Source organism: Fusarium oxysporum, chromosome 9 (genome assembly GCF_000149955.1).
Source record: "Fusarium oxysporum f. sp. lycopersici 4287 chromosome 9, whole genome shotgun sequence".
NCBI classification, from domain to species: Eukaryota; Fungi; Ascomycota; class Sordariomycetes; order Hypocreales; family Nectriaceae; genus Fusarium; species Fusarium oxysporum.
This window is the reverse complement of record NC_030994.1, coordinates 2,536,639-2,549,001: the sequence shown is the minus strand read 5'-3', so window position 1 is coordinate 2,549,001 and position 12,363 is coordinate 2,536,639. Positions and strand designations below refer to the sequence as shown.

The following is a 12,363-nucleotide window of genomic DNA, read 5'->3' as shown; positions in this document are numbered from 1 at the left end:
TCAACGAGAGGCGTTAGCCAAAGACGAGAGCAAAAAGTCGATTGAGGGTTGAGAGTGTGGATGTGGGAAAAAGAAGAGAGGGAGAGAGGGAAAGAAAAAGATCCGAAGCAAGAAAATAAATCTTTATGACAGCATGACACGACTGGCTTAGGACCACGCCGGATCGCTCAATTCTCTTAGAGCGCCACAGGTGGCTGGTGCCATATGGGCCAATCACAGCGCAAGAGTAAGTAAGCCGACATTCTTCCCCCTGTCGACTGTGAATGTGGCTCCGGGTAAAGTCGGGACATAATACTCCAAAGCGGGTCCTCAATCGGCGATGGCTTTTTTTTCCGGGGTCGGTCTAGTCATGTCATCCTCAGGCTCTTCCATCAGTCTCATCATGAAGAAAAAAATTGATTCCTCAGTCACGAGAATCTTGTGACCTTGTCAAGACCCGAGGCCCATACCGCACTAACCCTGTAAAAGCTTAGGGTCAACCGGCTCTAAGAAACGGAGTGGGACCTCCGTCCCGGGACCTCGTTTGTTTCTCAACGGCTCCGGAAAAAAGATTCTTCTTGTCTGGGCAGACGTGAGGGCATCACGAAACCACCACAACAAACAAAGTTCCAAGGCTAAGAGGTGGAACAACAAAGGCACATACTGTTGTAGTCTGTCACATATACCAACAATGGCATCTCGCGCCATCATCCCCCGCTTTCTTCTCCCTCTTCAGGGTCCTCTGTGGCGTGGTCTCAGCATCCCGCTCTCGCAGAACAGCATCCGAATTCGCTTTGCCTCTTCGTCCTCAAAGGGAAAGCCTATTGTTCTCGAGAAGCCCGCTCGCTTCAATCCTCCTTCTCATGGTTCTCGCCTCAAGAAGAACCATGTGCCTAAGCATTACGGCCCTGAGCTCACCGCTTCAGAGGTCGCTGCTCAGAACAAGAAGCATTATCCTGGAATGATGGCTCCCGAGGGAACATGGGAGCACTTTTTCTGGCACAGTAGGCTTTTGCATACTTTCATTACCATGGTATGTCTACTATACAGCTTCAGCTGTTCAATTGCCTGCTGCATACTAACCCCCACCAGGGAACTCTTTTCGCCCTTGGTGTTTTCACCTTCTTCATGAACTACGCCTACAACTCCCCATACAAGGAGCTCGTACCTCCCATCTCAGACCTCTGGACGCACCCTCTTCACTTCTTCGTCGCCTGGAAGAACGTTATCGTCTTGCACGAGAAGGACAAGGCCGAGAAAGCCAGGGACCACCGAACGAACCACCTCGACGATGTAGCCAAGCGCCGACTTTTCATGAAGATGCACGGAATCGAGACCAAGGACCCTGTGACTGTTGTGTTTGGCAAGGGTGAGGAGGATCCCAAGCCCGAGCAAACTGCCGTGGAAGACGAGCCAGTGCAAAAGACTGAGGTGCAAGAGAAGGTTGAAGAGCCCAAGAAGAAGTGGTTTGGTGTCTTCTAAGATGCCTATGTAAAAACAAAGATGCAAGAATCTGCATGTATGATATAGCTGTAGCATAACGATCCCCATGCCCAGGGATCATACGTTGTACGATTACATGAAATCCAGCCTCATGAGACTTGGTAGTTTTCTATCACACCCGTATTCAACTCATACGTAGTCTCATGTGAGCTCGACACCCTCCAGGCCCTCCAAAACCTCATCCGCAACTCCGCCCTTCTCCAGTACAGCCTGTATTATACTGTCCATTACTCCAAACTTCGTTCCACCCAATGGTGCCTTCCACACTCCCTCAGCTGTCTGAGCCTCTCCCTTTTGTGCAGTTCCATTCGTCGTATGTGGCACTCCGGGCGGTGTGAGCCTTGATGGCGGGTCAATGGTTCGGATAGACAACAACTTGAGCTCGCGGCTCCTCTTGTCAACCTCCATGTCGCCCTCAGTTGCAACTCGACGGACCTCCGCCACAGATACGGCCAGCGCTGTCTCCGCGACGGCCAATTCCTCCTTTGCAGGGTCGAAGATGATGTTGTCGCCAATCGCAACCACGAGAAGTGTGATAGATGGTCGTGAACCTGCTGCATCAGCACCATCGCGAGGGTACAAGAATGTCGACGCCTCCCAATCGTCGTCAAACATAGGATCCTCGTCGCCTTCAGACTTGAGACGGGGCAAACGGGTGGCCAGAAGTGCGAGATGTGTTGTAAGTGAGAGTAGTGGGAGAGGGTATGATAGCGGAGGAGATATTAGTAGAACCTGTACCATTTTAGCATTGCGTTTGCTTCTTTGTATTATGAGCACATACGTCGAGATATAGTCGCCAGTGAAACCGTCTGTTGATTCTCAATTTCTTGGCAAACTCATTATCTGCCAATAGCGCCTCTCTCAACATTTCTGCCAGGAATATTGTCGAGGCTTCATCATCTCTCTGTCCTGGGATCTCAACTGCCAATTCGAGCCAGTCACCCCTTGTTCGATCTTCTTCGTCCCGCTGCTCCTCGCTTCCTCCAGTCTTCTCAATCTCAGCCTTGACTCCTACAATGGCCTCAGTGCCATCAGAGAAATGTACGCGCGCGCTGCCATTTGTACCAGGCAGAACGCCTGTCTCTGCTGTCAAGGGACGGAATTGTGTCGGTGTGCGCCCATCGGGGCGGATTGGAGGATGTAACGAGAGTGACTGGTGAAGATAGGCAAGTTCGGCTGGCGAGAAGAGATTTATCTGGGACGCCATGATGATGATGGTACAGGCAAATTCCCAGTAGGCAAGACTGTAATACGAAGCGCTGAAATCAGTATCAAAGTTAGCGCGCTTGGCCGCTTGAATGGGAGATGCGACGCGAAACAGTAATGACGCTGGGTTTTGGTGTTGAAAGAAAAGGTTGGTCCTTCACCGAGGTGAGTGATAAGATAAGACAAGACAAAAAGTGTGGTGGGCTGAGGCTGGAGATGGCGGGGTGGAAGCTTGGGAAGCATAGGCAGCTCCTCCACCAATCAATTGTGTCAATCTAACTACATAGTATAGCTTCAGTATTAGGATATCGAGACATCCATTCATTCTTCAGAGTTTGTAAATGGAATGTTTTCTTTCATTGATATATTCTTTCATTAAAGGTACAAATATGTTGAGCGGTGAAATGTGTCGAGTTGTGAGCTGATTCTCAAGATTTGGCCTACAAGATATGAGCAGAAATCGTTTCTTGACACTTATAGTTCCCATTGGCGTCCCAGTCGTGAATTCTTTGCTTAGTGTCTCCGGGAAAAGTCCAGGCAAACCCGGTCCATCAAGTCAGGGCCAATTGCTGCGATGAGCTCAGCAACACCAGCTCTCATTCCCGGATATTCCTCGACCCCCTGTTCATCCCAGCTGACAAGGTCTGAGGTTTCGTATAATGGGGCTCTTGGGGAAATCTTCAAAGCGATATGATCCATATCCCAGTCAGCGACCGTGGATATCGGAGGTATGCCCGGCATCCCAGTAGCAAACAACCAGTTGTTGTCATCTTCATCGGATGCTGCAGAGTCGGAACCTTTGTCCTCCGCTTTGTCACTCTCGTTTGTATCCTTGGCAGGTGACGCAGAACCTTGTTCAATCTCGCGAGAGGCCGGTTCCTTTTCAAGCGAAAGGCTCACGTACGGCTTTTTGTCGAGGAGATCCAACACAGTTCGATCCAGCGGGTCCCATGTCAATGAGACAGGGTCAAGAACATACTGAGGTGAGTAATCAATCTTGTACCACATCTTGGGGCAACTGTGTATATAATAGCCAGGGTACCACCAGCCATAGCCCTCCTCGATGGATAAGGCAATCTCATACAGTGCACCAAGCTTCCCTGGCGCATGCTGGTGAATACTTTCATGATAAAGAAAGTATACTGAGCTTACACACTCGGGCAAAAGGTCAAGCACTCCAATGGCAACTAGCTTACCATCTAGCCTGTAACATTGGTGATACGAGCCCAGGCGACGTTTACGCCCATCGGATGTCACCATTGTTTCTCTCCTCAAAGGTGAGTCACAAAGGAAGCGTCTAAATCCGCTCTTGGTAATTTCATCCGGAGACTCCTTGTGAACTACTGCCTGGTAGTTCTGGTAAACAGCAAACTTCTCGTCCGTACAATCGTCATGCTCTAAAGTCACGACGAGTTTATGGGCAGCCTCAGGAGGGTTCTTCAGGTTAGCCTCTTCAGCCTCATGGATTCGTTCGACGAGATCAAAATGGTTATCCCGTTTCTTGGCCTGATCACGCGACTTGGGATATAGGCGAGCCGCTTCTTTCATGTAAGCCTCTCCCATGACATACTTATTGAAACGGTTGACGGTCTGTCGTTGATCTCTGGATGGTTTGAACTGGCTAGAATCAAGACGAATAGTATAGTGTGGGCAACATGACCGACGTTGATCGGGTCGGTACATGAGAGTGCCTGAACGTCTCCAATATCTATCAAGGAGAGTTTGGTAGAACGCAGGACTCAAAGAAGTTGTCACTGCGTGGTAAGCGTAGCCTATAACCCCACGTACTAGTTAGCCTTACGTTCAGGAGACCGTGTGACTCAAGGGCTTATATGAAGTGATTAATCTGAACTTCAGAATAACCATCGATGACACGGCCGTGTAATCACGGGTGTCTCGTGACGTAAGTGTATGCGAGTCTTGGGGTGGTCAAAAGGTACTGGAGGTGCAGGGGCTCAATTCACGTTTTGACTGACTCTTGTCACGTTTCCCACAGTAACCGCATCTTGATGATTTGAAGTATCCTAGGCATCAGTCAGCATTCGGTGAAGAGAAAGGCACGAACGGCAATTGCGTGGGGGTAGTGTCTTCTGAGATGTCAACGAATAGAGATTATGCGTGGGGGAGTAGTCATGTAAAGCAGAAGTGGAAAATGACCAGATGATACTTGACGTCTGATATAGCATAATACATGAACCCTGAAGCTGCCTTGCTACGCCTTATTATATGATGATAAAATGTCATCGTTTGTGATTTGGACCTTTATTGGTGCTTTACACAAAGACCAACGACAATACTGAGCTAAGAAACATTTGAGGCCAGGAATGGCCTTGCCAGTCTTGAACTCAAGGGAATGATTCTGAGACACAACTTCGTGAATACAGCAAAGAAACAAGCCAATAGTATGCATGCCTGAAGAGGTAGACATAAGTTTGTTGAAGTCGAGATACACACCCACACTTGTGAGCAGACGTAAGCTAGGAGTGCTAATGAATTGATAGTGGCATTGATCCCTGGCGCACGACCACCAAGATTGCGGAACCGTTGAACATCAGACTGTGAGTAACTGTCTGTCATTGACCAAAGTGGAAGCCGTCTGCAGGCTAAATTGGGATTGATATTGACGTGGATGTGGATGCCCTCGGGCTCCATGTAATTGCGAAGAAAGGGTCAAGTGAAATGGATATGAATATGGAACGAACTTGTCCCGGACGGGGAAAACGGGGGCGCCACGGGGACCGGCCGCGACGGAGCTTAAGCGCAGGCGCCGGCAACCAACGACAGGCCGGCATTAGACCACGGGGCTGATCGGTTGGAGAAGAACGTGGGAATAAGCACTCACCAATTGGGGTTATATATTCGTACTGCAACAACGCATCTTCAGGGATGTGCATGCCGCTGGGTTCCATTGTAAACCTTGAACCTGCACTGCACGACTGGAGTCGTGTTCCTCAAAGGGCTGTTGGTAATAGGTGAGATGCTCTGATGATGTATTGCCGGAGACGGAAGGACGACGGTGGTGTATGGTGGATGAGGGGCGCCGGACCTTTCTCACGGGCCACGACGAGGAGTTTAAAATACCCACGAGGCGCGAGTAATGCTATCCAAGACGGGCAAGTCGTTGCGTGAGGTACGGTAGGTAATTACCACACGTAGGTACCGTACGTCCCTCGAGCGGGAGGAAGACGGAGAGAGGGGCAGACTCTCGAGCCTTGGAGATGGAGAATGGGGGGGGCGTGTGAGTTTGTTGAGGGAGGTTCAACGAGTGACGAAAGCTGCGATCGCGTGCCTGCTGATTCCCCCTCTCAATGCGTGAGCGTGGGATGTTGTGTCTGCGGTTGGTGAATAGTCGATTAACCCAGTTGGTTATTTGGGGTGCACACGAACGATGATGACGAGACGCTGGCTGCGGATGATATCCAGGGATTGGCGCTGAGAGTGAGGGATGTGATCGTGTGCGCGCATGTGCAACAGAATTGACCAAAATCGAGCTGTTTCGATCTAACTTTAGGCGACCAAGCTAGTGTAGTCGAGCAGGGGTTCAAAGACACAGAAACTGACGGGTGTGTAACACCTGTAGACCATACCAGACCGTGCTGTAGTTGTGCAACGGTTTCAAAGCGACAACCGGTAGAATGTAGACTCCACGGCAAGGTTCCGATATCGTTTAGAAGCTACGGATACTCTGGGTTGGTATGGTGCCCCATATAGGTTTGCCCGAAAGAATGTCAAGGGAGTAAAATGAAAGATAATACGTGGGAGATGTTGGGTTTTATGGTAAGATGGGAAAGATAGCGGAAGGTTGAAGATGGGTGATGGATGAGATCAACCATTGCTCAGCTCCGCTAGACAAGCTCCAAGCAAGGCAACAACCACTGGAAGCTGCAGCTTCAATTCCAATGGCGGGGTGCTATTCTGGCCACCTAAAATAGGTACCTAGGGCTGCTCACCTACAATTCTCCAGGCATCCAACTCACTGCCGATACCTTTTATAAATCATGAAAGGAGCATTTGTTAGCTGCAGTGCTGTTAGCAATATCGAAATTCACATGCAGTCGTCATATGCAATCAGAGATCTAAGGTTGCGGTATTCTGTTGTAGGATATGTATGTACACTATGCTTAAAGCCAATCTCATTGCTAAATCCGACTGCAAATATTCAAGTTTGCCCTCAAAACTGCACAGATTACAACACAAGATATTCCAGGCCTGTCTCGTATCCACTAGGAAGACTTCCGACCTCTCCAGCATTTCCTCAACATCTACGGAACCAGATTCGATACAAGGCTGAGTCTGTGTCACCAACCCTCTTACATGTCTGTCATCTCATCTCATCCTGATAAAAAAAAAAAAAAAAAAAAGGACCTGTCTCTTCAGAGCATAAACAACGAGATAGGATTGGAGGAATTGATTGCCCTGGCTTTTGGTGGCCAATCCCTCAACGTTGATGACTAGCCTCTCTACAGGTACAGTGCATTCCATTATTCCTTGCATGCTGCAGCCAAAAAGTCGCTATGCAACGAATGAGGTGAAACGAAAAGAAAGAAACCACAGGTCTAGCCTCAAACTGACGGTCCCAGGCGAATCGAGCACGATACGGCATTAGTGTGTTGCATCTTGTTGCTGTATTTGCTCCATTACTCTGCAGATTTTTTGACAGTTTTTGGACTCGCCTCGAGACAATCACGGAACCAATGTTTTTTATCACCCGACTTGCGGACCTTTTCTCGGTCTCGTCTCCGGGAACTGGTTGTGGAAGACTCCATGTCCATGGAGGCTTGCCGAGCTAGAGACGCTACGAGTTTTTTGCCAGGCCAGCATCGAGAAGCAAAAGCTTGCTTGTCGAGTAGGTATTGTTGAGAGGGAACGGAGTCCGGCGTTAAAATAGACGAGCTAGATATGCATTGTAACATTCAAGTTGGCAGAGGCTTAACCGACATGACGTCTGTTTACATCTTGAACTGCAGCTTGAGTTATGTGATTGAACTGATGTTGAAGAATATCAGATTCTCTCTTCCAATGATCGTCATTGTCAAGAGTTATGCGCACTTCGGCCACTAGGACTCCCACAGTGAAGATCAAGGACTCTCGCCTCGCTTTCACGATACCTACTATGTGCTCCATCCGTGGGATGGACCCAATGCTTGCTGCTCTGCTTGTACAAGCGCATTCTACCCCTCCCTCTCACATCCCCTCTCGTGCTACTGCTGCTGCTTCTTCATGCATCGTACGTCAGGGTTAATGTGGTACAGCGTAGGAGCTGCCCGTGGACGACGATGAACCTATCATTGTTAACATGTGAATTGAGAAGAGGTCAAGTTGAAGTCTTTGCGATCCTGAAGCTGCAGCCCCGTCCCTCCATCGTTGCCAATGGCATGGATGACCCCACGCTGCGAAAGCAGACCTGCGTCCGCGTGCTGATATGCCGACTCGAGACCGCTTTCAATACCAACGTAGCAGCTACTAAACTGGTGGGTGTGTGGTCAAGCAGTGTCTCTTTTCTGAGGCTCGTTCCTGTACCACAAATGTTGATTGTTACATTGGAGGAGTTGTGATGATCCTCTATTGGTTGTCATCTACTGGACGTTGAAACTAATCGGCCTCGTTTTCCTTCACGATAAATAAACCGCCCTGCATCTCACCGGTCTAAGCTTTTGAACTTTTATTAACTTCCAAGATTTCTCAGATACTGCTGCACATGCCATTCAGGGATGCTGTAAAGAACTTTTTAACAAACTAGTGGCACCACAAAGCACACGTTCTGTCATGGCCATGATTAATAAGAAGCACATCGCTGTTGTACTGTATAATAATATTTCTCCATCTCATGCCCTGGACTTACATTTGCGGGACAAGATGGGGCACTGGTTAATAGCCTGTGTATTTTTGGTTTTCAATGGATCTAATATAGAAGTATCTGCGGTTGCGTTTGTAATCTCTGACCGTTATGGGGGTCGAGATCTTCCCAAGCACTGCCAAATCCAATTATTCTGCATCTCGGTTCTCCTGCACTCTCTCATGGTTCAAGGAGCCCGAGACTTTCCAGCAGAAGCAGATTGGGGGTGTGGCATTACCATAATAATCGAATTATAAGAGTAAAGAGGACAAACATCTCCCCACGATATATTTCCCATTCCGTCATGCATACACAACAATCTCCCACGCCCATTGCACCTCTGAGAACTGTATGGTTGCAATAATGCCATCGGTTAACCCTGCATCATTATTACAGTCCGAGTTCTCAGCTCAGAAGAAGCTTTTTAGACTCGTGCTGGTACAATCTGGGCATCCATGCACCATCAGCCTATCGAGATGGGCTCGAGTATAAGAGTAACTGACCCTGTCGTTGTCAGAGTTTGGTCTCCTTTGTTAGTTGGATGGCGCAAGACATGAGGTGGTTTTAAGATTACCTACACGGCGACTCATCTCACCTTTGTTTCTTCCATTGCATTGCCTGTTGACAAGTTCATACCTTCCTTACTTGGGCCTGGTAACTGAATGGTTACTCTCGGCCTCCAGTCTTTTAAACTCAGGACTATATCCAAGATACAGTCTCTTCTCAATAACCTGGAAGCTTTTGAATATTGCTTGGTATTCTGTCACAGCTGCGGCCTCAACTCTATATTCAAACCATCACAAAAAGCGCCTACCCTGCACAGTTCAGCTTCCCCTAGCAAATCTTATCCAGGTATCTAAATCCAAGTAGTTGCATGAAATAACACTTCCTTACCATTAATTTGACAGTTCGACACCTTAACAATACCTCTGTCACCGATCGATCTCATCTCCCCGACTCGTAAGCTTTTGGATCTCAGTCTTTGCTACAAAGACGTTGGCGTGGGACTCCTCAACTCGAACCAAGCCTCTTCGCTTCTGACCATCAACGTCACGGCCAACTATCACATCAGTATCAGTCAGCCAACACAACACAAGTCACTTTGGTAAACGCCGCGGCAACTCAAACAGGGGAGCCTCTCACGTTCATGACTTCCATTATTATCCCCATTTCTAATCAAAGTTTGCCTCGCATCGGTTGACCCAGCGAAGGCCCTCAGTTCCACACTCCACGCTTCAGCGACTCACTGTTACAGGGCGCCACCGCCCACCATCCATTCACCTACGAAAGCGAAGAGCTGCTGGGCTACCGTACCGTTTCGCCGGGCAAGTCTAGGCCTAAAGCCCACTGCAAGCACTACATCACAGTACTGTACAGTACCTCTGACACGCTACGCATACTCCATCCCTAGGCAGGCGAGGATCCAGCTTTTCCCCTCCGCGTCCAGTCCCTGTCTGCTGTCACTAGCCTACTTGAAGGCTTGTCCGCCGAGCGCCCAGTGCTCCCCGTACCTACACGCCCCCCAACCAAGCCAAACCCTCTTCGCTGCAGTCTGTTCTGTACCTACGTACAGTGCTACAGTACGTACCTTACCTACCTGCTCTGCGGGTTCCGCCAGACCTGTACAGACAGAGAGATCCGCCGAGTCGCCCGCTGCCCCTTCGAGCTAAACTTGGGACGTTTTGCGCGTGCGCGCCCACACCTCCATCATCTCGCAGTTTATATCACATCGCCAGCCCAGCTCTTTGGAGCGTCTGGGCTCTCCCCGACCAAAAACCAAGCACCAGCACCTTCTGGCGCAGGCCACGGCCACTTCTGTTCTTCATTCCTACCTCACTTAACCACAAGACTTTTACCAACTATTCACTGTTCGACAATGATGCCTCTCAAGGCTCTTTGAAAGCCACCCGCCCGCCCATTGCAGGTTCTCTCTCTTTCTCGACCCAGGGGTGAACATCCGTTCTCCTCCGCTACCTCCGAGGACCTTTGAAGCTTTCTTGCCCGCATCATCGCCTTTCGAGATCTACGAACATAATTGTTTTTGTTCTCGCCCGACCAAATTCCCCGACATTCCTCCCAATTCCCGTCACTATCCGCCCCAACTTCCCACTAAGAAGATGTCGAGTTCTGCCTCTGGCGACTCGGGCGGTGGCCGTTCGATGGAGTCACGAGTGGGTAGAAGCAAGCAACGTGAGTCTTTACCTGATGCGCAATACAATATTTTCTGTTTGAAAGTATCCTTCTCAGCACATTTGACCTCGGCTTTTTATGAAGCATTTGTCTTGGTGCCTTCTATACCATCCTTGTTGCCCATTTTTGTGGTGTGATGGATTTGAATCCAACCATAATTTCCTACGCTCGCCTGGGCACAATTCAACAACTTCTCGACAGTCGGCATTCTCAATCGATAATCTCAAGATTCCATCACTGACATTTTTCTTTTTATATAGGTTACAACACTAAGGGCGAACGTCTCGTCGCTGGCATCGTACCTCTCACTCCCGATCAAAACTATGTACTGTTGATTCAGTCTACCCGGCGCAAAGGCTGGGTGCTGCCCAAGGGCGGCTGGGAGTCTGATGAGACTTGCCAGGAAGCCGCTGAGCGAGAGGCCTGGGAAGAAGCTGGCATCACTGTTCAAATCACTTATGATCTTGGTGACATTGACGAGAAGCGTGCGCCCAAATCGTCAAAAGATCGGTCAAGATACCACTTCTTTGAGGGCACAGTAACCAGCGAGTACGACGATTGGCCCGAATCCCACAAGCGAGAACGCCAGTGGTTTACATTTACCCAGGCGTGGGAGGCGTTATCAACAAGACCAGAGCTACAGGAGGCCTTACAACGGTCTACTGTAAATCGTCAATAACCTCACGGCGTCCTCTCATGCGCAATCCTGGCCTTGGAAGTGACCAATCCCTATCTTTGAACGGCCCTCCATTCAGTTGCGACGACATGGGTTTATCTCCTGGCTGTTGAGTGGATTGTGATACACCGTCACTTCCACAGAGTTCTTTCCATTTCCTTGTCATGAGAGCAATGACACGTGCTCGTCTCAGAAACTCAATTTGGGTTGAGTTACGAAGCACCTCTTCTTTTGCCTCCTATTTTTCAGTTCTCTATATAGAGACTACAATGTGCATCCATCCCAAGGCGTTTAGGCTGGAACATGATAGAGTATCGCTTGTTTTTTTTTACACATCTAAGAATTCGGACGGGGCGGGATACTTCAGCGGCATATAAAGGTGCAAGCATCGAGATCAGAGGGTTATCTTGTTGCAATTCATGGATAGGACCGGAAAAGCATCACAAAAGGTTGGCTGCCCTCGGATTCTTGCTATTTCATCGGGGTCTAGCCCGAAGACCGACGCGACGGGGAGGCAAATATGCGCATAAGTCCACCCGCTAGAGAGGGACGAAATCTTAGTAACTCGCCTGGTCATGGTGGAGTTGAATAGACTTGGCGATTCCCCTCACTTGAGCGCATCTAAACAAGTTGAAGCTGGGGCTGCTTTTGTTGATGCTTGTGAGAGTGAGAGTGAAAAGATCACCAAATAATGAGACATAAAAAAAAAGAAGAACCCTTTGCCGAATGGCATATAATGACGCACAAGCAAGTCACTGCTGCAGCTCTCGGCCACTAAGAGACTACGGCCAAGACCTTGTCATGGATGCTTATTTCTTGCTTGTTCCGTTCCCTGACCTTTTGACTTTCTGCCCCGCCAAGATGAGAATGCCCCTCCATCTGCTCTCTGGAATGCCCCGCACTTAAGTCAGAAATTTGATGGGATGTTTTGTTGAATTCGGCGTTTTATAGCGATATGCAGCTAAATGGCCCC

General features: G+C 49.1%; 5 protein-coding genes across 8 annotated transcripts; 2 read left to right on the top strand and 3 right to left on the bottom strand.

Annotated features, from left to right (window-relative positions):
- The first annotated feature begins 360 nt into the window (after positions 1-360).
- On the top strand, positions 361-1,728 carry FOXG_12814 (uncharacterized protein). The gene is made up of 2 exons (XM_018392702.1): positions 361-1,012; positions 1,072-1,728. Exons 1-2 carry the CDS (start codon positions 671-673, stop codon positions 1,459-1,461), a joined length of 732 nt encoding a protein of 243 aa, XP_018251272.1. The 5' UTR covers positions 361-670; the 3' UTR covers positions 1,462-1,728.
- On the bottom strand, positions 1,380-2,951 carry FOXG_12813 (uncharacterized protein). Its single transcript, XM_018392701.1, has 2 exons — positions 2,264-2,951; positions 1,380-2,214 (listed from the first exon to the last, which is right to left on the bottom strand). The coding sequence occupies exons 1-2, from the start codon at positions 2,687-2,689 to the stop codon at positions 1,624-1,626; spliced, it is 1,017 nt and encodes a 338-aa protein (XP_018251271.1). The 5' UTR covers positions 2,690-2,951; the 3' UTR covers positions 1,380-1,623.
- Positions 2,952-2,989: 38 nt separating this feature from the next.
- FOXG_12812 (arginine-tRNA-protein transferase) lies at positions 2,990-6,571 on the bottom strand. Of its 4 annotated transcripts, none has more exons than XM_018392697.1 (3): positions 5,531-6,571; positions 4,653-4,712; positions 2,990-4,460 (listed from the first exon to the last, which is right to left on the bottom strand). In XM_018392697.1, the coding sequence occupies exons 1-3, from the start codon at positions 5,595-5,597 to the stop codon at positions 3,202-3,204; spliced, it is 1,386 nt and encodes a 461-aa protein (XP_018251267.1). In that variant the 5' UTR covers positions 5,598-6,571; the 3' UTR covers positions 2,990-3,201. The 4 variants fall into 4 exon arrangements, with proteins under 4 accessions (XP_018251267.1, XP_018251268.1, XP_018251269.1 ...); XM_018392698.1 differs by having other exon boundaries at positions 4,665-4,712; XM_018392699.1 differs by having other exon boundaries at positions 2,990-4,712.
- A 3,629-nt stretch (positions 6,572-10,200) lies between these two features.
- FOXG_12811 (uncharacterized protein) lies at positions 10,201-12,352 on the top strand. Its single transcript, XM_018392696.1, has 2 exons — positions 10,201-10,714; positions 10,975-12,352. The coding sequence occupies exons 1-2, from the start codon at positions 10,642-10,644 to the stop codon at positions 11,391-11,393; spliced, it is 492 nt and encodes a 163-aa protein (XP_018251265.1). The 5' UTR covers positions 10,201-10,641; the 3' UTR covers positions 11,394-12,352.
- FOXG_20785 (uncharacterized protein) lies at positions 10,249-10,350 on the bottom strand (the record flags this gene model as incomplete). The annotated part of the gene is made up of 1 exon (XM_018401094.1): positions 10,249-10,350. One exon carries the CDS (start codon positions 10,348-10,350, stop codon positions 10,249-10,251), a length of 102 nt encoding a protein of 33 aa, XP_018251266.1.
- Positions 12,353-12,363: the final 11 nt, after the last annotated feature.